The following is a 27,158-nucleotide window of genomic DNA, read 5'->3' on the forward strand; positions in this document are numbered from 1 at the left end:
TAAAGAGTCAATGTCTTTTATCTTAAAAAGGGAGAAAAATACCACGTAGGAAGTATTAATTCATGCAACAAGGGTGGTTGCTCTACTGAAACCAGGAGAGAAAAGGCTGCATATTCACTGTACAAACACTGATAAGTTCTCGTTTGACCAGGTCTTTTGATTCTGCTTCTTTTAAAATCAAGTGGCACGAAATAGTGATGCTTTAATACAGGAAGAGAAACTAATTGAGTCCTTTTTATTAAGATACACAACTTTATAAGAAAAATACTTTTACCGCTTGAATGGAAAAGCCCCCACCCCCCTTTAAAATCCTTCTGCCAGGTGTACCAGGTACCACAGCTGCTGGAGCCACAGACGGACAAGACTCTGTCTGGACCCACTTTCGAAGGTCTCACTCGGCTACGATGATTCCAGGTACTCCAAAGCTACATCGTAGCAGAAACGGTACTGCTCCTGGAAGATGTCAACACACAGGCGCAGAGAAAAGGCATGAGAAAGAAGGCTGGCGGTGAGTAAGGGCCACCAAATAAACACTTAACAGTCAGTTTAGACTACTGAAGAATCACATTATCTTTTTCTATAGACACTTAATATCTTTGTACACATATTGTACAGGAGTCTTATGATCCCTGTTTAAGGAAAAGATGTTTGATGTAAAATGATCTGCTATCTTTGCCCATTTTTCCCTTTCAAATTATTTTTTAAATCAAAAGAAATTTTATATGATGATAATCACAATAATTGATCATTATAGAAAAATCACTGATCTTTTTCCCAGTGCAGAAAAATAGAGTCAGAAAAAGGACTTCTATAATTCTATCATCAGAAGAAATTACTGTAAAAGAAAAGTATTACCTTATATTACTTCAGTCTATGCATGGTTGAAATAATTATTTCAGACTAAATATAATTATATGTATATTTAAGAATAAAGTTTATGTTTTGCTTTCTTGTGCTAACCATTGTTATAAACCTTTTCCCATGTTATTAAACATTACTTTTAAGACAATTTGAATACCACTCTAAAATATGGATTGTTTTGACTGTCAGATTGCTTTTCTGCCCCTACTATAAATAATACTACAATGAACATATGCAAATATTCTTCCCTATATATTACTTTAGGATTAAAAAAAAGAAGACCAATTTTAAACTAGGATTCCTCAATTATAAGTTCATAATTTCTGATACAGTTTTAGTCTATCAGAACAGTCAGGTAAATGTTTTAATTATGGTTAATGGTTCTTAAATTCCTGACTCTATTAATGCTTAAAAATTTATTTCTATTAACTTCGTGTAATTAAGATAACGTGGTTGGCAATGAAGTTTTTTGTTATACCTGCCTTCTCCCTCCACGTCCATCTTTTTGTTGCTCATTATCAGAATTCAGAAAAATTCAGAAACTGACCATAAATTACTTACGATATGCAATTAATTAAAAACTCTCCATCTCAGTACAAAGTCAACAAAATCCAGGTTGAGCTGGAGAACACCATAAAAAGCAGGTGGTTTCTAAAGAGAGCTTCCAGGTGTCTCCACCACTAAGCTAAGGTGAAAAAAACCCTAACTTTCCCCAAGAAATCTGTATCCATCCTACCCAATTATCAAGTCGGTGTGATTTAAATTAGCCTACCCCTGCTGCCAGTGCATCCACAGAAAGGAAAAGTGCCTGTGTTTTTAATTGGTCTCCAGCAATTTTGTTTACAGTCTAAATTTCCTTGCCAAATTGTCGGTTCAACTCAACCGCACACTGAACTAATGATTAATCCTGATTAAACACAAATCTGAGGGTGGGGAGTTGAGCAGGAAACATACAACATGAACGTAAAGGAGAATAGTTACTCTTTGGAATTGTCAAGAACGGCAGAGCTCAAACACGGATCTTTTTTTTTTTTTAGATAAAGGTGGGAGACCAGAGTCAGGTCTGGAGGTACAGAGGTGAAGTCAGAGAGCAGGACCCGCCCCACAGATTTTAGGAAGTATTGATCTAAGACATGGAGACCGAGTTTATGTGAGAAATCTTAAAACTGCAAAGAGCTTAAGTGCAAAACCATTACACATGTACTGAAATCCACAAGATTTCAACCGGTAAGAAAGACTGAGAACAATTCTACCCTCCGAATGTCTCAAATCCATGCACCTCCCTCCACCCCACAGCGGGCCCCCTGGTTGAAATCAACACTGTGTTGTTCAGCCAAGTGCGTGGGGAGGGGTTTGGAGAAGGGCTGGAAGTCTGCTATAAAGCGTGAAAGTGAAGCCGTACAAGCCTCGCTCTCCAGACTCTGTGTCAGGAAGCAGTGCACCCCTTGTGTGAGCAATCCATGGGCAGGAAGCGGTGAGAAAGCCTGAAAGGCTTACTGGATTGCTCGGCGTACTTATCTGATCATCTTGGTAAATGTAGGGCAAGCAACAACGCTGCCTTGGTTTTCAGGTTCGCTTTTCTGTGAGTGTGTAACGACACAGCTGCTCCACAACTGAGCCCACCACACACACGTGTGTAAACCTCAGAGTTATCCTTTCCTCTTTAGATGCAGAATTTGTTTAGAGAAGTTTTCCTTTCTGTCTTACTCTGCATACAGCATCCGTCCATGGGTCCCCACAGACACATGCCTGTGAGCCCTCCTTTTGTGAACACACAGGAGCTGTGTCCTGAATTTATGAGCCCTGGAAAACTCAAGCAGCGTCCTATGAACTGGGTGGTCTTGAGTCCCAAGGGCTTTAGAAGTAGTATGAGGTTGGGGAATTCTCTGCCCCAACCTGCTGATCATGACAAACCACTTGAGGCGTGCGCTACATCGGCAGGCCCCGTCAGCAGAGTAAGCAAAGTGTTCATTCCCTGCCATGAACCTACAATATCGGGGGGAAAGGGGGAAAGTAAACAACTCTGTGGATGCTAAAAAAAACTGCACTTACTCTACTAAAAAATTAATGAAGGCTGCATGCATAGAGTGGGGAATTGCGGCCTGCCGTGGGGGAGTCCGAGGCTCAACTCCAGGCCCCTGCACCCCCCACACTCCCCAAAAAGTAAAAGACACTGTGAACAAAATTCCCAATGATACACGCAAAATAATGGAAGAGAAAGCCATTTTCAGCACAAATACTCACACGTCCTTTTTTTGTCCGCTAACCACAGAGGCTACCTGACAGGTCGGCGTGCCGTCCCCAGTGCCCGGCCAGCCCGCGGGCCCAGCACCCAGGCCGCCGCCACTTCAGCGCCAGCTGCTGAGCGGCCTTCCTGCCAGGGAGGGGCCCCGGAAGGGGGTCTTCTAGCAGGACACATCCCGGTCCCCCAGCCCCAGGGTCTCTGCATGCAGGGGCTGGAGCGCACGAGGGGCTGCGCACATGTGCTGGGCTCCACACAACCTTCCTGCCCTGGCTGCGGAACCCCCTCGGAGAGGCCCTTCTCCACATGGGTTACACGCACGGGTGCCCCCAGCCATGGTCAAACGATGACTAGTCCAGTCACGGGTGGATTCTGGTTTCCAATGTGTTGTAGCGATGACCGGATGCAACCTACTATGCCCCATGCCCTGAAACCTTGTCTACGTAAAAGGTCAAATACCCAAACACAGGATTAAATTTAATTACTGGTCTACATAAAAGATCAACCCAAATAAAGGATTAAGTTTTAATTACGGGCTGTTAATTTTCCTTTTCCAACCACTGTCTTCTGCTGACACAGAGGCAAACTGCCTCTGCACTTAGATCGCACAGCGGGGCTCTACAGCAGCTGAAATCTGCCGACAAAGGCAGTCGAGCAATTTATAATCTTTTAAGAAAATGAATATGGATAACAATTAAAATAAATTTCAGCTGGACTCTAAAAACAGTGGGTGTTAAAAGTACTGATGCAATCTTTATCAGCAAATCCCCAGACTAATGTTTACCAGTGAACCCACTATGTTCTAAGAAATAAAAATAAACTGGAATAAAGACTAGATAGCAGAACTCATTCTCACTATACAACCATTTACCAGAGGCTACTGTAGCAAGTACTTTTGGCTGTAACAGAAAATATTCTATAAATTCCCCAGGCAGATGAGGCGCGTCCCCTGTAAGGCGAGCAGGAGGCAGGGGGCCTGGACTTGGGGTGGGGAGAGGGCGACCCCGCCCCCACACCCCTGACCCCACCACGTGCCCCACGTCGGGTCCACCAGGGACACGTCGCCAGCTCCCTGCGGAGACCCCCGCGGACGAGACCCCGACTCACCGGAGCCTCCACCATGTTGGGCTTGCTGTTCCTCAGTGTCTTCACGGCGTGGAAAACGTCCACAACGTTCTGCCGCTTCACCATCTCCACCACGATGCCCACGGCGCAGAACATGCCGCTGCGGCCGCCGCCGTTCCTGCAGGCCAAGAAAGCGAGGATGCTTTCGGGGGCAGCTCCCGGGGGCCGCGGGGCACACGACACTATCGTGTTGGCTTTTCCCCCACTCATCTCTTCATTCCGGTGCGTGTGTGCGTGTGCATGTGTGTGTGCATGTGTGTGTGTGCAGCATAAGAGGGAGGCACCTGGGATGAGGCGAGCTCAGCAGCATGCACCTAGGACACGCCAGAGGCCTGGGATGCTGCAGCCGAGATAGCGTGAGAGCCTGATATACTGGCAATCTGTGTGAACCAGGAAAGTTGTTCCTAGTGTTCAAAATGGTTATCATAACCTATATTTTAAAAAATATAAAAATCAAAGTTCATGATAAAGTAGAGAAGCCTGTGACAGGAAGCCCCTTCTACAGTAACTGTGAGCCCTGCTGGCTGTGGGCCGGCAGGCAAGGCACTCATAGCAGGGCCAGCAGGTGAGGCACTCACAGGGGGCCGGCAGGTGAGGCACTCACAGGGGGCCGGCAGGTGAGGCACTCACAGGGGGCTGGCAGGTGAGGCACTCACAGCAGGGCCGGCAGGTGAGGCACTCACAGGGGGCTGGCAGGTGAGGCACTCACAGCAGGGCCGGCAGGTGAGGCACTCACAGGGGGCTGGCAGGTGAGGCACTCACAGGGGGCCGGCAGGTGAGGCACTCACAGGGGGCTGGCAGGTGAGGCACTCACAGGCAGTGGATGACGGTGCGACCCTCCCCGTCCTCGCACTCCTCCTGCCACTTCTCCACCTGCAGGATCAGCTTCAGAAACGACCGCTTGGAGCCCGGCACCTCTCGGTGAGACGCCCAGCCCAGGTACTGGAACTGCTGCACCATCAGGTAACCTTCCTGGGGCTGTGGAGAGAAAAAGGAGCTCTCGCCAACAAGTTGGGACTGACTTTTTTTTTTTTTTTTTTTTTTTTTTTAAAGGAAAGACAGAGAGAAGGAAGGAAGGAAGGAAGAAAGGGAAACATCTTTAAACATTTTCTTGTTTTATTGTATTCTGTTTCTCCGTTTTTGTTACATGGGCTGGGGCCGGGAATCGAACCGAGGTCCTCCGGCATAGCAGGCAAGCACTTTGCCCGCTGAGCCACCGCGGCCCGCCCCTGGGACTGACTTTTTAATAAAAACTAACAGTTGCATATCAACAACACTGTGATCTAAATGCTATTTACACTGGATTGAGTCCAGCCAGTGGAAGTCCTTATACACCCGAACACAACAGGCTAAGTCACACAAGCAGGAAATGTGAGAATCATCCTTTATATTTCCCTCACATCCCATATCCAATAATTAATTTCCAGAATTATACATCCTGAACAATGTCCAAATCCATTTCCTTCTCCTTCCAATCCGTTCTTACTGCAGCCATCATGAGTATTTTGAAATGCAAATATGATCTTGTAATTCCCCTGCTTTAACGGTCTCCAAATGATCTTAGCATAATATCCAAATCCCTATAATGGCTTAAAAATCCTTACATGATCTGGCTTGGCACCTTCCCCACCCTTTCCTCATTTTAACACATACTCCAGTTCAAGTTTAATCCACTGATCAAATCATCATCTTTTCTGCCTTGGGGACTCTGCATATCCTATTCTCTTTGCCTTGAGTACATCCTTCTTACTTGTCCTTCTCAATCCTAAAAAGGTTACCAACGTGTTCTGGTTTGCCTGGGACTTTTCTGGTTTTAGTACTGAAAATCGTGTGTCCTGGGAGATCTTGCAGTTGCAGGCCAACCGGGATGACTGATAATCCTGCTCCCAAGTAATTCCCACTACTTCTCTAGATTTTGGTTAAAATCTCACTTCCTCAAAGAAATCTTCCCTGATCGCCTCACAAAGTCAGAGCACCCAAGTAAGCATTCTGTATCCTAAAGTTCTCTTTGTAAATGTTACCATTTTTGAAAGTAAATGATAATACTACTAATTGTCTAATGTGTTGCTTCATGATAATACTACCAATTGTTTAATGTTTTTCTTCCCTGGAAAAACATTTTCTTCCTTGTTCCTTAAGGACAAGGAAACATTCCCCTCCCCCTCCCCTGCTTTTTTTTTTTAACTCTATATCACTAGAAACTAGCATAATATTTTCCAAAGGGTAGTATCGGTGGAAGAATGAATCAAAACTATAGAAATAAAATAAAAGATGTAATAGAGAATATGTAGTAAGGAAATAAGCCATATATCAAAAGACATCAGAACTGAAGTCCACTTGACAAGGGCTCATGCATCTTTGGTAAGACTTATCTAGTAAAAGATCCAATTTGTTGTTGGTATATACTAAATATTTGGCATTTGAATGGTATTAAATGATGATATTGGGAACAGAAATAAAAATTATGAATTAACAGGGACCAAAACACCAAATAAGAAGAAATAAAACAAAATAAATAAACAAAATGCTGACAAAAAATGTGATACAGATTTCAGTTCTTAGTATTTTTTCCCCTGTAAACTCCATTAGTTCAACAGATGGTCTTACTTTCTTAGCTCAACAGCTATGGCTTCTCAGCTAAAATAATTCTAGAACCAAAAGGTAACAGATGTTCAAACATAACAAGATTCTACTTAATTTCACGTCTAAGATACGCATGACTATTATGACACGACTGAAGTTTTCCTCTTTCTTCCACTTGAATGAACAATGGAATTGGCTATGATCTTATTTCTGCTTAGAGCTATTTATTTATAGACTTATGAACCAAACACACATGTAGTCATTTTGCTATGAAAAACACTGGAACATGACAAACAATCCTAATCACATACTTAAAATAATTTGCATACACAGAGCGAGTATTTTAAGTACAGAGCAATCTTTCTCTTAAAAAAGAACAAAATCCCATGGAAATAACTAATGCTTTCTTTCTAAATCTGCTTGCTCTGTGGTTACATAATTTTATTAGTTTTTATCAGTGCACAATTGTTTTGAAAGGAAAGACCCCCAAACTTAATTTGTCATTTAGTAAAAAATACATGAAGAGTCAGTGAAAGAAAGACTACTACGGACAATGTTTCATTCCCAAGGAGAGGCCAGTGGCTGAGCCCAGGTGCTACATCCAGGTCTGGGAGACCCAGAGGTTGGACATGTAGAAAAATGAAACTGTAGGTGGGAGGGGAATAAATGATGGCGGTGATGCAGCTTTCCCTTCATGCCTGGGTGTCTCTTTATGCGCAGGACTTGGAAGAGAGAGATGGACCCTTCTGCCAGGGCTTCCCTGATCCAACACATCCTTTCTTTCTCAGGTGCAGCTTCTCTGTTATCATTACTGTATCATTATTTTTCAAATGCTAGCCTTTTCTGGGCTGTATATCCACACTAATGAAACCTGTCATCATTCCTGAGGCACGTTCAACACCAACCCAGGGACCAGGCCCAGGCAATCAAAGTCGACCGAGCCAGTGTAACTGAACCTGATTTCCAGAAAGAAACATGTTATTCTAGCAACTCCCTGGAAAACCTAGCCTGCAGCAGTTCTCCTGTCCTGATTTTAGAATGCATGCTCTGCTTCTCAATGCTTTGGGATGGACTCTGTGGTGCTCCTTCCTTCTCTTCTCCCACTGTCTGAATGGAATTCACCATCACAGCTTTGATCCTAATTTCTGCTGTGGATCAGCTCAGTTGGAATCATTAAAAGACGACTTACTCTTGTCAGGTTGCATATCCTAAAGATCCGACTGATCACATCACAATCCATCGAACAAGACATACACTCCACCTGGATGGGGCCGTACCGCAGCAGCCCTTCTTCAGGCCAGTACTGAGGACAGCCCTAGACGACGAGTGTTTTGAAAGGAAAAAAGAAAAGAGGCATTATTTTTTTTTCCAATTAGGGTAGCAGAACGCAGATGTTGACACTTCCCTACTACGTAACTGGGGTACAAGCGCGTAGATGCACCCCATGGGCACTGACCTGGGACAGGTCGACCTCATTCAGCATCACGATGGAGGTGCAGCCGTAATCATACACCAGTCTCCAGAAGTCCTTCACGGTGCTGGGCAGGGGGCACTGTGTGACGATGAACGCGGCGGGCTGCCTGTAGCTCTGTGGAGAAACACGGCGGGTGGAGAAAAGAAGGATGTAAAACACAGGACCGGCTACACAAACAGATCCAATACATGCAGGTGCAGCGTCAGCAAGACGCAACGGCTCTACCCTGAGAATGAACCAGATTCCTGGGTGAGCCAGGGGATAACGGGTTTGGATCACTGAAATGGGCCGGAACCAGCAATGCATCAACTTGATGTTAAGAATTCAAGTGGCCTTAGCTGAAAGTCTAAAGACAAGAATTTTACTTTGTTGAAAGAAACAAATACAGGACAAAGAACAAAGAAAAAGCTAAAGTTCTCTATGAGTATTTGCTGGGCTGATGCTGTTTTCCAAAGACAATCAGTCTCTGAGAGGCTGAAAGCAAAGTAAGTACATTTCCTGCCGTGGGTCTTGCTTCCTCTGTATCCAGCTGTCTGTCGATCACCCATCATCACCATCTATCTGTCAACTGTGATGTGGATATAACTGTTTGCTCTCCTTCACTCCAGGTAAGAAAAGCCACATGCATCTCAAACTCGCCTGCTTTTACATATATGAAATATTATCAGCATATCCCACATGTCCTGTAGGAAACCCACTTTCCAGAGTCTCCTGGGCATCTTCCAGGTACATCAATGTCAAAATGACAGTTTAATCATTTAAGATTCTCAAGTGCCAAACAGTAACCTATGCTCGTCCCAGCCCCACCCAGGAGGTCAGCGTGGCTCCTTGTTCACTAGCGCTCCTTGAAGGGGGCCCAATGCAGTATCTCTTCTCACAGGAAAGGCACTGAAGGCTCTTCTCATCTGTCACTCTGAGATTGATGATCTACGTTAAAATAGAAATGCATACTTCTATGTAATTGTGTAAACTAATGTTTGTAAAAAAATAACTAGGCAGTGTCTGGTATACATCTCCTTAATGCTGATAAAAACTATCAGGGTTCTCCTCACTAATTTGCATCATACCAGACTGTAAGTCCCTCAAGTGTCTTGGCATCAGTGTAGAATCTGATTTTGGATTTTCTCAGTCCTACCACTGTTTGGCAGCTGCTAACCACGGCATCCACTTCATGGGGGATTGCAAATACATGTAAGGAGACGGTTAATTCACCTGGTTGCTTCTAATGCTTCCAAGACCTTACAAAGTTACACTAGCAGCTGGGATGAGTCCTTCCTGAGAAAGGTGCAGAGGCTCACGAGAAAAGGTCCGAAGGAGAAGGTAAGTTTCCCTCCCAGTGAAGTGTCTGCTCCCTGGGGAAAGTAAAGGCAGGGCAGGCTGATAGCTGTTCACTAACATTTTTTTCCCCCTCCCTTTCATTGATCACTAGCACTTCAATCTACTAAATTTATTTCAACATTTGTTACACCTATTATCTATTTATTTTTAATCCATATGTTTTACTCATCTGTCCATAAGGGAGATAAAAGAAGCATGAGACACAAAGTTTTCACAATCACACAGTCACATTGTGAAAGCTATGTCATTATATAATTATCTTCAAGAAACTTGGCTACTAGAACACAGCTCTACATTTTCAGGCAGTTTCCTCCAGCCTCTCTGTTATGCCTTAACTAAAAAGGTGATGTCTATTTAATGTGTAAGAATAACCTCCAGGATAACCTCTCAACTCTGGAATCTCTCAGCCATTGACACTTTATTTTGTCTCATTTCTCTCTTCCCCCTTTTGATCGAGAAGGTATAACAATCCCTTGGTGCTGAGTCCCAGCTCATTCTAGGATTTCTGTCCCACATTGCTAGGAAGGTCCACACCCCTGGGAGTCATGTCCCACATAGACAGGGGGAGGGCAGTGAGTTTGCTTGTCCTGTTGGCTGAGAGAGGCCACATCTGAGCAACAAAAGAGGTTCTCTTGGGAGTGACTCTCAGGCCTAATTTTAAGTAGGCTTAGCCTATTCTTTGTGGGGTTAAGTTTCATATGAACAAACTTCAGGATTGGGGGCTCAGCCTATTGCTTTGGTTGTTCCCACTGCTTGTGAGAATATCAAGAAGTCTCCACTTGGGGAAGTTGAATTTTCCCCCTTTCTCACCATTCCCCCAAGTGGACTTTGCAAATACTTTTTTATTCACTGTTCAAATCCTTCTGGGATTTATCAGGGCATCACTCTGGACAAACCTACAAAATCTCATGCCTTACTCAAGGTTCCATGTACTTACGGTGTTCAATTAAGCTGTTCATATAAGTTATATTAGGAAATGCACTAGTCAAAATATAAATTTTGTACCAAATAAATATTTTTTGCTTTAGTCTCATACATAAGTTAAAGTTTTAAAATATTAATTACCATCTATTTTCAACACCCTGTATTACTGACATTCCTTTGTTCTTCCTCATGCAAAACACTTTTAAATTTGTACGATTAGTCACTATCATTATACACTCTAGGCATTCCTAGATTATACCATCTCAGTCTTATCGTATTTCTTTTCTTCTGACAATACGGATGGACCTTAAGGACATTATGCTGAGTGAGATTAACCAGAAAAAAAGGACAAATACTGTATGGTCTCACTGATATGAACTAACATTACTGAATGAACTTGGATAATTTCAGTTAAGAACAGAGGTCATCAGGAGATAGAAATAGGGTAGATATTGGGTAATTGGAACTGAAGGGATACAGATTGTAGAATGGGACTGATTGTAAAAATTCAGAAATGGGTAGCACAATACTACCTAACTGCAATACAATAATGTTAGAACAGTGAATGAAGCTGAATGTGAGAGTGATAGAGGGAGGAGGGCTGGGGACACAAATGGTCACTAACTTTTTGAGGAGATGAATCTGGATGAGATATGAGAGAAGACTGAAGCTTTCCAATTTCTTTCCTTACAGAATACAGGAGCACATTTAAGGCACTGAAATCACAGAATCCTTGGCCTTGCCTCCTAAATGTTCACAGTAAGACAACAAGGCGTGTCACAGTAATGACAGGAATCAGGGGGAAAAGGCAGGCTGAGCAATGAGCCCTGTTCTTACAACTCAAACCTAACCTTACTCCTCTGAAGATCAGCTACACCGCTAAAGCCTCGAAAGACTTCACGTCTGAAATACATCTTTGTTGAATCACAGGGAATGAGGCAGAAGGTAGGATGGGGCAGAGTACACGGTTCAGTCTTCATATGGACAAGAAGCCAACCAGGAAATGGAGAAATAATTGAGATGCCAAGATAAAAAGTTCAAAGGCATTGGTCCCTTTTCTAATGTGATTATTTCCTATTTTTCTTTTTACAAACCCCTTTTGCTTTTCAAATTCAGACTCAGAGACGCAAAAGCTCAGGTGCATTCTCTGTATGTGGTACATTAGCCTTTGCAGATGACCAAAATTGGAAAAGGTACAGTTAGGATGAGTGTGATTTCAGGGGATGTGATTAAGGTCTGAGCCAGACTCGGGCCACGGCAAGGACGGGACCTTTTACTCGGACTTCCCTGGGGTTACTCTGCTTGGCAGCGTACAGAAGAGCAAATTAGTGATTGAAAGTCTATTCCGACAAGTGGAAGGTGGGCTTTTCTAAGTCTCTATGACCAGGCCACTACTTGATAGAATTTTTACAAAACACAATAGGAACAGCTTTAAAAGCCTCATTATGAGTCAATAGGGAATGAACCAAACCCTGATTACTAATTTCTCCTGGTTATGGTTTCATAGGTGAAAGGGCAAAACCTAGAAATGTTGACATAACCTAGATGACAAGCTGTTGAAAAGGATTCTGAGTGCTGATATCCTTCTGTGGTTTTTCCCAAGACAGTCAAAGCAGGCGGCCAAAGACGTGATCAAAACCGTCTCCATCTGTGCTGGCTGCTAACCCCGAGCACATGCTCTGCTCCCCACAGTTCAGGAAGACTGGGGCCGGGCAGGAGAGTTCTTTGGTTATGTGGATGTGCTAACATGAGTTTTTCCCAATCCATATCTTAACCCGGGCTGAAATTAGATTTCAAGTTACTTCTACAGAGTCTCAATTAATTAATGGCCAATAAAAATAAATTTGCTGTAAATTGTTAGAAACGTCAGAGATAAAAACTTCCCACACTCACACAACTTCGGTAGAATATGGCATTCTGCGATTTTAAAACTTCATTCCTAACTGTATTCTGAATAGAGAAGCATGATTTTCTTTTCTGAAAATAATTAAGTTGAAAAACATCACCTGCAGATATTTCCTATAGAGAATATAATAATTCATACTCAATTTCCAAACTTACAAGGAAGCTATAAAAATGATAATTCCCAAGAACTGCCGTAGGGGAGATCCGAAATCACTCTTAAAAAAAACCCAAAAAACCCCGCATTTCAATGAGTTTCCAGTTTTCCTTTCAGGCCATTTTAATTTCCTAGAAAAGAAAACTAGCCAGCGTGCGCTGCATTATGCAGTTTTTCACGGAACTTTACGCTACTGAAGAGGGTGGACGCTTACATCCATAAGCGCAGCATTGATGTAGTTACTGCTCTCCCCGTCGATGGTGATTAGGAAGGGCAGACATCTGTCCGGGGGCAGCATGTCCATGAAGCGGTTTTTGTCGTGGTTCCTCGGCAGGCAGGCTATGCTGCAATCCTCGGCTTGCAGTCGAGGGGTGACTGAATTCAAGGTCTGAGAAGAAAAGGGAACCCAGGTGAAAGGACCCACGGAGCAGCACAACACAGGTCTGTCACGTAGTGAGGAGGTCAAGGAGAAAGGGAAGGATTTGTGCCAAGCAATGGCATGTGCCACTATCACAAGCTGATCGACTTCACAGCGAAAGCTAATGCAGCCTGAGAAGTGAAAGACAACTAACACACTGTTCAATGTGCTTCTTCTTAAAAGGAAAGGGGAAACTAAACCACACAGCTACCTGCAGAATGCCATGGCGACCTAGAAAAGACAATCTGCGTGGTCCGTGGTCATAACTCGCCAAAGTGGGGGAAATTCCAGCATCTGTGACAACGCTGTGTCATGCTGTAGCATGATGGAAAGAGCACTGGACCGAGAATCTAAGCGTTACATTTCTAGAGCTACTCTTGGCTTTGTATTCACACACCTTCAGGATGTTTTAAGGGCAGGGAAAACACTTGGAGGTATTTAGAGACAACGTTTTGTTCGAACTTCAGCTATTATTAATAGTTGCTTGATTTCACCACATTGTGAGTGATACAAAAGGTCAAAATCTATAAGACTGCATTAAAAAAAGGTTGTAAATACACATAAATCATCACCAAATTAGACTTTTATGATACCTTCCCCCCATACTATTCCCTGGATCTGAACTCATTTGTTCTTCAAGATACAGCAGATAGGAGCTCATTAATGCAAAAGGGATTCCTTAATACGCACAATGAAAGTGACAGGTATTCTATTATACTTAAAACCAGGTCAAAGGTTAGAAATTTGACTTCAAAGACCTTCCTTAAAAGAATTAATAGTGCCCCAGAACACACTTTAATAAGTTGCCCAGAAAAGAGGCTCTAGAAGTAGTGAATACCTGAAATTCATCTTTGAGATGCGAAGAGTTAGTCTGAGAGTCTATTCTAATCATATCAAAATATGCAGCTTTAAATTCACAGACAGGGATGGCGGTTTCTCCGCATAGGCAGGCCTCTAAAATGGCATCATGAATAAAAATGTACTGTTCCTATCAAAAGAAGAAAAATAAAATTTTCATACAAATTTAATAAATCTTTTCTGTCATCCAAGGCAGAGAATTTTTCTTTATGGAAATATTAATGAAAGGAAACTACCATTATTTTGTTATATGACTTGATAAGCTTGTATTGATTCTATATGAAAAGCATCTACTGTTTTGTCTGAAATATGTTAGAGGGCAAAAATCAAAAGTTAAAAAAGTAAGGCAGATCTATTCACCTCTGTCTGGACCATATTGATGCGACGCGACCGCAAGGCTTTGACGCAATTGTAGATATCCACGACGCCTTCTCGCTCAGCCATGTCCAACATGATGTCAATGACGATGTAACAGCCAGTTCGCCCTGCACCAGCACTGGAAAAAAAAAAAAACAACCAAATTGTAGGAAGCATAACTATTTGCATGACCTTAAATAAGACTCCTTCAATTTCAGGGAAGTGGAGTCAAATAATTTTACGAGCCATAGAATTGGTATACAGCCTAAGAACTTACTAATGTACAAATAACTTCACCTAGAATAGCTGCGTTGGTATAAATGGAAGAGTGGAACCAGAGTTCCAAATTAAGAGGATATAACTTAAAATCAAATTGTGTTTAGAAAATAATGTATATTTCATTGTTCGAGAAGGTTTCATAGCTTTCTTAGATAGTCCTCATTTTATACAAACTTGATTCACATAATCAGGCTCACAGAATTGATAAAGTGACTCCAAACTGCAAGGCTCTGACACTCACGTAGTAGTGGGGCTTCTAACAAAATGCAAGGCTGCTTGTCCACTGTCTCAGAGGGGCCTTGTAAATACCAAGGCAAAAGGACATCGTAACAAAACCTTGAAGTGGGAAATCTGAGAAGCCACAGATCAGGGGAAACGCTAGAGGTGAAGGTGAGGGAGACAAAAGTGTTTATCAAGGAGGAGGAAGCGCTAGGAGGAAGCACAGATGAGCAGCAATCTAGAGGAAAGATGAAAACGAACTCTTAGATGGAGAATGGGATTCCCAGCGGCCACACAGTTGGCACAGCTTACTGTATCCACTTTAGAAGCTGAATCAAAATACACTGCTGATTAGTTTTCCCCTTGGGAATGTTTCTTCAATTTTATATACAAATCAATAGAAGAAACAAGATATAGCTTTTTGGGAAATTCACTTAGTAGTTGGTGTCTTCTTTTCCATAAATCCAGATTATACCCCTAGGTAAGTGGAAACTGACACTTCTGTTTCAAGATTGTCTGAGAATCCTGAAGCACTTCTGAAACAAGCAATTCATAAGAAGGTACAATTTTATATACAAATCAATAGAAGAAACAAGATACAGCTTTTTGGGAAATTCACTTGGTAGTTGGCGTCTTCTTTTCCATAAATCCAGATATACCCCTAGGTAAGTAGAAACTGACACTTCTGTTTCAAGATTGTCTGAGAATCCTGAAGCACTTCTGAAACAAGCAATTCATAAGAAGGTAAAACCTCTCTGATAAGTCAAGAAATCTCTGAAGTGAAAGCCTACTTATCTCCTTTTCTAAATGCTTAGATGGTCTTCTAGCATTATTTCTTTGCTGTGGAAATTTGGTCCCTTTTTTAAAACTCACTGTTCTTTTAGAAATTTAAGCAAAAGCTACTGCAGCTATCTCGCATTCTTTTGTTCCCCTACCATCTTCTCAATCACTGTTCCCAGGGTTTGAGACAAGATAGTAATTGAAGAATACATCAGATTTCTTGAAGAGGACTGAATAAGAGACTTTTTTTTTTCAGGGCACATAGTATCTGATCCTTACGGGATATCTTGCCTTCATTTGATTCTGTTTTTTATTTTGTTTTGTTTATTATTATTATTATTTTTTTACTTATGTCCATGGCTATTTAAATACTGAATAGGTTGGATTTTCAGAAAGAAAAGAGCTCAACTAAAACTTATTATGTAGCTTCGAGGCGGTAATATTGGAGAATGGTGCGCAGTGTTTAGGAAAAGCTTTTCAGATTCGGTACTTATTTTTCTGGTCACATCTCAAAACAAGACCATGTAATTTGCTTTTAGTGTCTCTGAATGCTTGTTTTAAGAGACGTTTCTAATCAGAAGAAAGTCTGGATATAATGTTCACGCTTCTCTGGCATATATTTGCTGGATCTCATTGAAGTACTTTTCAAGGTTTTCTGTTGGATGGCTGCTCTTTTTCTTTTAAAGTTCTTAAAGAGCTGTTTTGAAGTACAAACTCTTGCAATTTAGGCCATTTAGTAATTCTGTGTGCCTCAAATTTAGTTTTAAAGGCTGGGAATCTATTGGAAATTTACTGGATTAGCAAGCAATCTCTATTTCAACCTACCACTCCATACACTATGGGATTTGCAAAAGTGACCAAAAAAACAAAACAACAAACACAGATGTTGCCGCCAAAAGCAGAGTTTCTACATGCACAATTGTGGCCAATAGGCCACATATTAGGGTGAGTATAATTATTTTTTAAGTTTCTATTTTACATCCCACTCACAGTTACCTTTATTTCGTTGCAGTCTACCTCATCTGTAACGCATGCAAGGTGGAAGCAGGTGGACATGCTCGCTTTTGTGCTTACATAAAATTTCTATCCTGACATTCCAAGAGAAGCGGACACACCAGCCGCCCCCTCCGGGCACACTCACCTGCAGTGCACGACGACGGGGCCAGCACTGGGGGGGTTGCAGAGCTTCACGCGTCGGATGAAGGCCAGCAGCCCCGTGGCATGGTACGGCACCCCGTGGTCGGGCCACCCCGTGAAATGAAACTGCTTAACCTCCCGGATTTCACTGTATCCTCTCTGTGCAAGGAGGCAAAGGACCAGAATAAAGCTACGAAACACAATCAACGGCACCAGAAAGGACCAACGTCGAAAATGAAAACCGTCCCCCAAAATCTCGTTTTTGTCTGAAAAAGAATACTGACCTGACACGGTCTCTGTTGTCACACAAATGCCAAAGAAAGAAAGTGAGAAGTCCTGTTCGGGTATCTAAGTCTGGGTAAATTTTACTTACCTTGACAGATTGCTACTGCCTGGGAATGACATCCAGCAACATTATCAGAGGGAAAGGAGGAAACGGGGGGGCTAAAATGCGGCCCTACTGGTCTCAGGCACGGCCCTCTCAAGGGGTCAACAAAAGCAACTCGCCAGCTGCTCACCTCGTGGACAGATTTCGTGCCTTGCTTATCCAGATGAAAATGGTTTTGAAGCCTAGCATGTAGGGATTTTCCAGGACAGTGCTACTCCAGATTGGGTTGTGAAAATAGATCCACGGCTAAACCCTGCTTTGGGCAAACTATTTTCTTCTAGCTCCGTGAAATAATTCAGCACACAGTAACAAAACACAAAATGAAAGAAGTGAAACATCCACTGTTGTGCCTCTCTCCTGTTGGGATAATTTAAGAGAACCCTTTAAATGCACATTTCAAAGATTTTTCTTCCCTTTTGTTAAAAAAAAGCTGTAGATTTGCAGTAGCACGGTAAGGTGAGCACAGATGAAGCGCTGCAGAAATTGGTTTTAAAAATTCACATCTGTAGCAAAAATAAACACTATAATCTATATAATTCCAATCCACTTGTGAACTGTTCATGAAATCTCAAGCTCATTTGTTCTATCAGAAAAGATAGAAAAATACATGAAATACATAAATTGAGAAAATCTGTTTGATCTTTATATTTTATCCTATATGATCAATGTACCCCAAATCTTGGAAGCCAGGGGTCAGGTCCTGTAATTCTGTTCATTTCCAGTTCCTAGCACAGCACCTAACACAAAGCAGAGCTCAACAAATGACACTGCTCTGAAAATGATAAGCATCATCATGAAATCATACAAATGGAAAAATCACCTAATTTGCTCATATCTAGTCATCTCTAGTAAGGAAAGCCATAAATTGTTCTAAAGTCTGACTTCAGACGACGACTTCACCTTCTCAACAGTCACCTTATTACTAGAGCTGCTGTATAGGGCTTGCTCTGTTTTTAGTAAGTTTTAACATCATTTTAATTTAAATTTTCCTGAGTAACATCAAATGGATCGTCTTTCCAATAAAACAACTTTAAAAATCACTCTCTACCAGTTCCAAATAAGAACGAAACAAATAAAACGTAAAAATTGACTGGTGTCCTACTGAACTTGGCACTAATGTTTTAGGGTGACATTAACAGCTGGGGCATGGTGTGTCTTAGTGGCTGTTCCCAGTATACTTGTGGAGCTTTGCTCACTTAGCCCTGTATCTTTCTGTTAACTATATTCCTGGATATTTTAGAATGTGTTGTTATTGTAAAGGGATTTTAAAAATGTCTATTTCTGGGTGGGCAATGGTGGCTCAGGGGCAGAATTCTCGCCTGCCATGCTGGAGATCCGCTTGTTTCCTGGTGCCTGCCCATGTGAAAAAAAAATCTAATAAAGAAAAAGTTTATTTCTATTTCTGCTCATTGCTAATACAGAGGTTGAAATAACCTTGCATTCTAAGAAAAAGCTCCTGAAGGATCATGTTATAATGTTTTCTTAGCTCTCCTGGATTCAATTTTTCAATATTTTATTTATAACTTTTTCAACAGTGCTCTTGGAAGAAATTGGCTGGCAGACGTGTGTGCTGGAGCACTTTAGAGAGAGAGCAAGTGTGCGCCCTTTCGTCAGGCTCAGTTGTCTCATTTCTGCTAGCTCTGAAAATATATTTAGCTGGTTTAATATTTTTTTAATTGTCTAAATAGTTTGAATAACATAGGCATTAGCTATCCTTTAAAGGATAAAGAAACTATAAATCTGCTCAGGTTTCTAACTCTCCTTAGGTCAAACTTTTGGAATTATTTGTTGGAAAATCAGTGTCCCTTAACTAATACAGTTTCTACGTTGGCACATAATATTTTGATATTTCTTCTAATAGCATATATAACTATAATTATATCCCCTTTGCATTTTCTAATATTGCATATTTTGTTTTCCTTCTACCTCATGTAGAATTGACAGTGGTTTTGTTACTTTATTATCTTTGCAAGCTTTTAAATTTAATTTATTCTTTCTAATTTGTGTTTTTGCTTTCTATTTCATTTTTCCTTTGATCCACTCTGATGTGTTTTTTTCTCTTTTTTTCTAATATGCATGGTTTTTCACTGCCTTTCTAAATAGAAATCATTGATAGGTACACATTTTTCTTGCAATAGAACCTGGGATAGATTTTGATATAAAACTGTTTATGTTTACAATATGGTTTTAGTTTTGAGGCACTCTCATTCAAGGATTATTCAGAGGAAGATTTGGTGATTTCTAAGAGGCTCTTTTGGGGGGCACCGATCAACAATTTGTTGTTGCTTTCTACTGGAATTTGGAAACACTTTAATTTTTCGCAGTTATTAAAGGTTTCCTTTATGACTTGGTTCGTGGTTTTTATAAAACTTTTAGGAACTTATGAGAAGAATGCATATTTTATATTCTCTTTTCAATAACAACAGGATCTAGTTATTTATTAATTAAATTCTGATGTTTCGATCTTTGAAATCTGAATATCATTGCTTATTTTAGTTCACTAGACCTGTCCAAGAAATTTTCTTAACATATTTTATAGGATTGTAATAACCATAGTTATGTTGTTCTGCATAATGCTACTTCCCATTTAATGTCTCCTCTATTTATTTTTTCATGTTGGAAAAATGCTTTACAAACATCATTTGTAAAGAAAGTTATTTGTCCATGATATGTCTATAATAATTGAACTATTCTCTATCACTGGACATGTATGGTTATAATCTTCCAAGACTATAAATGAAGTCATTGTACTTTGAATAAATTCCTTAGGCTAGATTCATAGAAGGTAAACTTCTTAGTCAAAGGGCATCAATACTTTTAATGTACTGGAGACACTCTACTTTTTTTTTTTACCTACAGAGCAATTTTATTCCAACCAGCAAGACAGGAAGTATCTGTCTCACCACATCCTTAGAAGCAATGAGGATTATTTTTTTTTTCTGATTTGAAAACACCAAGTGGTATATGAATACATGAGGCTAAACAATTTTAACAGGTGCATTAATAACTGCACTTCTTTGGGGATTCTAATGTTTTTCATTCTACCTGTATTAACACTGGGTTAAGGGTATTAATAATTAAGCACAGGTTTCTTTTTTTTGTATGTGTATGTTTAATATTTTTCATACAACTGATTTTCCTTTCTTGTGTTGTTAACTTTGCCTCCACATTTACTTCATTGCTTCCAGGTCCCACACTTCAGTCCACACACCACCCACCCTTGAGTTTATCTCTCCTCAGTGCAACCCGAGTGTCGCCACTGAAACATGTGGTCAGAGCATGTTCCGTCTGTGCCCTTCTCACTTTGAAGACAAACTCGGGTCCTCGTCGTGGTCCAGAGGACCCACTTTTCGGGCCCCACAACCGCTGACTCCGTCTCGGTTCCTCTCGGGCCTGCCCTGCCTCGCGGGTCTCGGCTCGGAAACGCCTCCTCTCTCTGCAGAGGGACCTTGGCCGGGGCCCCCCACTGTCCACTGCCTCGACTTCTTCAGGTGCGTCCTCACTCAGTCCCTTCCTGATGACCCTTCCCAGTCTCTAAACTGTCCTTTTCCCTCCCCCAGTGTCCCCTCCTTCCACTGTCGACACTATTTTTTCTATAGAACTTAAAACATAGCATAGCTTTGTTTGTTTATTTATTTTATTGCCTGTCTCCCCTCAAAAGGTCAGAAGCCCCACCAGGACGGGTATATGAGTCTCAAGGCCTGGAAATGTGCACGGAGCACGGCAAGCTCTCAAACAAAGATCTGTGGCATAAAGAAATGAGTGAAAAAATAGATTCCATAGCATCATCCAAATAAAGCTTAAGGGGGATTTTAAAGAGAAAAAACCAATGTCATCAAACTGACTTTTATAGAATTTTAGGCTACTTACCCTTTCCAGGGTGAATGTCCTAACTACATATTCAGCAAGTGGTTCCATTTCTATACAAGTCACTTTGAAGTCACCATAAAGTTCAGTATCATCAGGCCAATACTTATAGCATTTAACCTAATAACAAAAGCAATTTGTTGGTGGACTTGAATAGAAAATACACATTAAGCAAGGTGATTTAAATGCAGTGATAAATATTTAAATGGGCTACATTACAGGAGATGAATTTAAAAATACACAAATGAGATAAAAGATTATTTTACATGATAATAAAGAGACTGTCTAGTGTTACAAAAATATACATGACGTATAATACAATTAGATTCCAGTATAAAATCTAAATTTATTTTATTATTCAATGAGAAATCAATTTCCCAGCCAGTGAAGGTCTAATTAAGAGGAGTGGTTTGAAATGCTGTTATTTTTATTTTTACTTTTATTTTACAATCGAATGATATTCTAAGTGTAGTATGTTTTCTTATTCAACAAAATATCCCAATTTGTAATTCAAAAAAATACTTTTTTTTTCCTTACCCGGCCAACCTCAACTAAGTTCGTAACCATTACAATGCAAGCAGACTGTTCTTGCCAGATCATTCTCCAGAAATCATACACTGTCTCATGAACTGGGCCTATGTAGAAATTAATGTGAACATTATTTTATAAATAAACCAAAAAAGAGAGTTAAAAGTCTAACACAAAATGTCAATGTAAGTACTTACATTCAGTTCATATCTAAATTTACACTATAGGCAAAATACACAGGTATATACAAGTATTTTTTTTTCCCAATTTGCCTTCTCTCTTGCCCATTTCAGAAGATATCATTGTTTCTAGGGTATTTATATTTGTTATTAAGTCATTTTAATTCATTTTCAAATATATGTGAAAAATAACTACTCATATGCTGCCCTCAACCAAACAGCATACATGGCCAATTAAACACATGAGCACTGCAGTTTTACGGGTTAATAAAGACGTATCCTCACAAATAAGGACACAGCCTAACTTTACCACTTCCAAACTGCAAAAGCATGTATTCTCAGTACCGTAAAACCAGAATATTTTCACCATGGTTGGCCTTTCTAACTTTAAACAGCACACAAGTAAACTCAGTTACTTCAAAGATACGTGAAAACACTTAAAAAGGGTTAACATAGCTCATGCTTTACTTCCTTCTCTATAAGCAGATGTGCAGATTCTCCTCAGGTGGCCAGAAGCCAACCTGGAGAGCTAATTAAAGGTGTTGGGCCACTTTGATAAGACTTCCCTATTTTCTTCTTATTTTCCACGAAGAATTAACTTGACTAAGTTCCCTGTAGCCCTTGGTTTTCTCTCAGTCTTGACTTGTCAAAAAATTGGTGGAAGACAATGAAACATCTTATTATAACCACACTGACTTTGGTTCCTTCTACATTCTGATAAACTATGCTTCAAGGAGAAAGGAGGTTTATACCAGATGAGACTTCTCTTCCCTCTTGTCATAAATAAGTTATTTCTCTGCCCTGAACTATTGACTACTGCTCGGAGGCATCAGGACACCAAATCACAAAAACTACCAGCAGCTTCTATTTTACTTTTGCTTTCTCTCTATTTGCTTTTTTGTTCCTGCTTCCATGCCCGGTCCCTTGTTTTGCTTTGTTATTATTTTCTAAAACTTATCTTTTACTTTTAATCTTACAAAACAAAGCTTTAATTTGTACGTTTTATAAAGAAAGGAACTTTGCATCATACAAATGAATAAAGAACAGAGTAATATAAAGAGCTCATTTTCTTCGCCAATTAATTTAGATAAGCATACAAAAACCCATCCATATGGATCCTTTGAATAAGCAAAGTTGTTTGCTCTGGAACATTTACAATGGCAAAATTTTACCTTGGGTTGCAATGTAATGGCTTGGTCTCTGGTAGCCCTAAAATAGGAAAACATACTGGTTATTATATGAGGTCAGTATCAGAAATAAGTGATGAAGGCATAAAAAGTTGAAGACAACCACCTGTTAAGATTAAATAGAAAAAGTCCAGAAACGAATAGTGAACACTTAGAGTTCACTTCTCAAACTTAGGTTATCTGAAAGGTAAGCATAAAACAAAAATTAAATATTTTTAAAAGCTCTGATTGGGATATATATTGTATAAATGAGTTTTGTTTGCTATGCAATCACCTCATAGAATTTGCTTGGTTTCCCTAAAATGTTTATGCCTTCATGTTAATCTTCAGTCATTCATTTCTGGTAAAATAGTGTTAAAAGTTTCATTTTATCAGCCAAAAGTACAACACACTGCATTACAGAAGGACAACGACATATTAGAACCATAAAAAAAATGACAAAACATTCCAATGTTAGAGCTGGACAATGCATGTGTGCCTCAAATCAAAGACCTTCTGAGATTTTTTTTATAGAGAATATTGCTGTCCTATAATATGTTTAGAAATCTAAACTATTTTGTGTGTGCTCATAATATTAATTTACACACACACATCATTATAGATACACACATATATAGGGAAAAAAGAGTAAGAAAATGCATCTTGTCCTGAACAAAGAATTCAGTACTTTTTAAAAATTGCATGAAGAGCTTTATATAGTTAAATATTTAACATTTTTTTCAATAAAGAAATTGTTGCAGTAAGGAATTATCTGTTAGCTGTTCTCAGTTGGTTTGAATTCCAAAAGATCATGAATTGGCATGGCAGGGAAGTTCTGCATGTGGTGTGCATTCACCGAAGAGCTTTAGAAAAAGGCTGCTGTGGTACAATCTGTCTACATTTTGGAGAGGCCAACTCACTACACATATAAATACCTGTGAACTGAGGTCTCCAACTTAAAATTAGATAGATGTGCAAAATTTGGAAGATTTTATTTCCTAATACACTAACATAGTACAATGCTTTTGGAAAATATTATTTTAAGCTTTATAAACATCTCATCTACCGGTCCACGACAAATTTACCAACTGCAGAGGATATCTTTTAAATATAATAAACTAATGGGAGGGGGGAAGTTATGAAATTGTGTACTAATCTGACAAAATACACTGGGGTCTTAACAGAAAGATTAGATGACGATACGATGTCATTTACAACACAGTCCCACTACAGGAACTGTAAAGCGTACAGTAACAAGGCTCCAGCGTGTATGCTGGCAGAAAACCAGGGTTAAAGTAAATAAGGAAAAGCAAGTACAAATATTTTACAGAACTGCTGATTTGTTTTTATTGTATGGTAGACCACTAGTTTCATTTTCCATGATGAGCGTCTGATTAATATAATATCAAATGAGACTAAAATTATGATCAGAAATTTAACCATGATGCTCATATACTATACTTATTAAAATACATTAATTAAAATACATAAAAATTACAAATCACGTAACTGTAAAGCATGAATTAAATAACAGTGATGAAAATCACTTCTTATTTATGGAATTAGAACAGAGAGGGCCCTAAGTTTCACTATCTTTTACGTATATGATTATATACACAGACTTTGCAATATTTGATACTTAATTGTTCTACCTTTTGCTTTACAACTAATGCATATTTTGGGTCCAAAAACTTCAACATATCCAGATTTTAACAAAAATACACCTAAAGTCCAACAACGCCTTACTACGCTAGGCACTGTGCTAGATGCATAGCATGCATTATCCCACTGATTCTCACAGGGGAGGACACTGAGGCACAAGGTGAAATAATACCCCCAGGATCTCCAGTGCAATTTCCTACCAGGTAGTATGACCAACACATCTGACCTATCCACTAATGTACTGCCTCCTTAATAATATTCTGTGGTTTATTTGGTAATTACTTTTCCTTAAATAAATAATTTGCATATATATATATATATATATATATATATATGTTCACACCCAAATTTAGCAGATCAAAGCAAACTATTTGATTTGGACGATTCGATATATATGTGTGATATGTGTATTTTACAAATGCAATTTAGTAATTATTTTGCCTGAATAATATTATTTCACAGGCCGATGCCACTCAGCACAAAATAGTCTCCCTACCCATTTGAAACATAAATCAAATGTAAAATGCAAAATTTCAGAAATGCTAATACACATCCTACTATCCAGCTTCTCACATATTGTTTGGGGAAGGGTAAGAATAAAAGTCAAAAACAGAATTCATCAACAAATAAAACTCGAGTACATAAACTGTCGGAAGCTAAAAATGGCCCTGGTTTTCTAAACATAGAAAAGGGAAGGCAGTAAAAGAGATCTCTACGCATGTAAAGGAGTTACAAAAAAATGGACATAGATAAACCATATGAGGCTAATTAGGTGAAGCATGCAGAGAAAACTAGTAAGCATTAGTAATAATTGTGATTGAGAGTAGTTAGATATTCATAATAGGGTCTATTATTTACATATAATGGTACTTACATCCCTGTACAGCCAAATCTACAGCCCAAACCAAAGTCAGGTGTGAAAGAAAGCACAACAATGTCAGTAAGTTCTAGGACGCAGAACAAGGAAAAGTGTACAGTTTGTTTTCTTCATTTTAAAAAGCTAGCAATCACTTTGTAGATAAAAACATGCAAAAAGAGTCACATATATAAGCCAGCAAAGTGGGAAAACTGAACTATAAAAATACTTACATCTATGTAGTTGGCATTAATGTAATCTGAAGAAGGGTCATCCTCGACAGGTTGCAAAATTACTCTGGAATGATCATCTGAAAATTTTAAATAACAAAGTACAAGCTGATTTTCACCATGTCCTGAGACAATGTTATGGTTTACAGTGGTACTAATTTAAAATAATTCAATGATTGCTGCTAGTTGATCCATCATCTACTCCTATAAAAATTTCCTTAAACATCAGGCATTTGAAGAAACATGAAAACTTTAACAAGCTTTTCACTCATTAAATTACAATGCTCTCTGAGGAAAGCATCAACAAGTTACCTCTTCATCCTGAGAAAGCTTTAAGGGGACATGATGAGGTCTGATGAATCATTATTCGAGTCAAGAATTTCCCTAAAGAACTGAACTTGCCGTACTCCTAATTTTAATTCTCATGCATGATTTTAAATTGGTGGGTCCTCTGCCACTGCACTTTACAGTAAACGGGCCACAGAACTAGAGAGTGAATTTTGAATCCTTGCTCTAGACAGCTTACTCTTTGACATCAAGGTTAAATTTCGATTTGTTCATAAGAGACTTTAAAATAACTTAAATTGAGCATAGACTCCTAGAAGTCCATCAGCAGCTAGTGGCACATTGAACTGCCACTTTCCATCCTGCTCCATGTGTCACATGATAGTCACTTGCTTTACCCCATGTTTGTAAGTCACCGAAGAGCAGCTGGGGTGCTGACAGTGGCTCCGAAGGGATGAATCAACAGAATAACACTGCCATGTGGTATGTTCAGTGGGAATCACAGAGCAAGAAAAGGATCTTTTTTCTCCATTACCCTGATACTATCAGCTCTTTAATAACAGCCCCAGGCATTTACAAACGAATATGAAATCAAACAGTGCATCATATTCACAGGGTGAAGAGGCTCCATCAATTTACTTCATGGGGATGAAAATTTCAGGGTCACCGCCCATGGCCAACGCTGTTCTAATATTAAATAGATGACTCTAAAAATGGATATGTTACCCTCTGGGAGTATCTTAAAATTAAAGATTTAAACCATTACTTACCTAATGAAACTGAAAACTATACATTTTCAGCAAAAGGTTTTAATTTGGTCCTATATCAGAAGACGCAACTGCCAAGGTGCTTTACATTAATTTACTTTGCAGACACGCACACAAAGAGGATATGTCACTCAACCGTCCTCACACACACGATATTTACACTCACCATACACTCAGCAAGTACGGGGGAACTTACATGCTATAATGTTTCCATATCGGTTTTTTGCTCTATTTTGATCTTTCTTCGCTACGTCCCAAGATGCCGACTGTCCTTCAAAGAAGCTCTGAAAAAAAAAAAAAAAAGCAAGAACAATGAATTTAATTCCGTTTTTTGAACTGGACTTGCTGTTTTAAAGACCAAAATAGTAAAAGCCACTTTCTCAGGAAGAACTGAGTTCTACAGTGGTCACCAGAGTTCCTTCTCAGACCTCAAAGCTTGTTTGAGTCACACATGTTCATCTGGGGCTGGACTGAGATCAAATTCAGGACAAGAAAGAACTTAAAGAAAAAAAGGACCTTGAAAGTATTTCAAATTAAAGATATCTATAACAACTTTGTGCGAGGGAGGCAGAGAAA

General features: G+C 39.8%; 1 protein-coding gene across 9 annotated transcripts in view; it reads right to left on the minus strand.

The window, feature by feature from the left end:
• Positions 1–215: 215 nt before the first annotated feature.
• Positions 216–27,158, minus strand: part of PTPRK (protein tyrosine phosphatase receptor type K) — a 587,191-nt gene continuing 560,248 nt past the window's right edge. For all 9 annotated transcript variants that reach the window (XM_077162868.1, XM_077162867.1, XM_077162866.1 and 6 more), the window contains 14 exons: positions 26,779–26,866; positions 25,534–25,610; positions 22,789–22,825; positions 21,447–21,544; positions 20,913–21,029; positions 16,659–16,813; positions 14,243–14,378; positions 13,863–14,012; positions 12,821–12,994; positions 8,268–8,399; positions 8,001–8,126; positions 5,043–5,206; positions 4,211–4,346; positions 216–453 (listed from right to left, as the gene is read on the minus strand). In XM_077162868.1, coding sequence (XP_077018983.1) covers positions 400–453; positions 4,211–4,346; positions 5,043–5,206; positions 8,001–8,126; positions 8,268–8,399; positions 12,821–12,994; positions 13,863–14,012; positions 14,243–14,378; positions 16,659–16,813; positions 20,913–21,029; positions 21,447–21,544; positions 22,789–22,825; positions 25,534–25,610; positions 26,779–26,866 — 1,644 coding nt within the window. In that variant the 3' untranslated portion in view covers positions 216–399. The remainder of the gene's footprint in view (positions 454–4,210; positions 4,347–5,042; positions 5,207–8,000; positions 8,127–8,267; positions 8,400–12,820; positions 12,995–13,862; positions 14,013–14,242; positions 14,379–16,658; positions 16,814–20,912; positions 21,030–21,446; positions 21,545–22,788; positions 22,826–25,533; positions 25,611–26,778; positions 26,867–27,158) is intronic.

This window comes from Tamandua tetradactyla, chromosome 5 (genome assembly GCF_023851605.1).
Source record: "Tamandua tetradactyla isolate mTamTet1 chromosome 5, mTamTet1.pri, whole genome shotgun sequence".
Classification (NCBI taxonomy): Eukaryota; Metazoa; Chordata; class Mammalia; order Pilosa; family Myrmecophagidae; genus Tamandua; species Tamandua tetradactyla.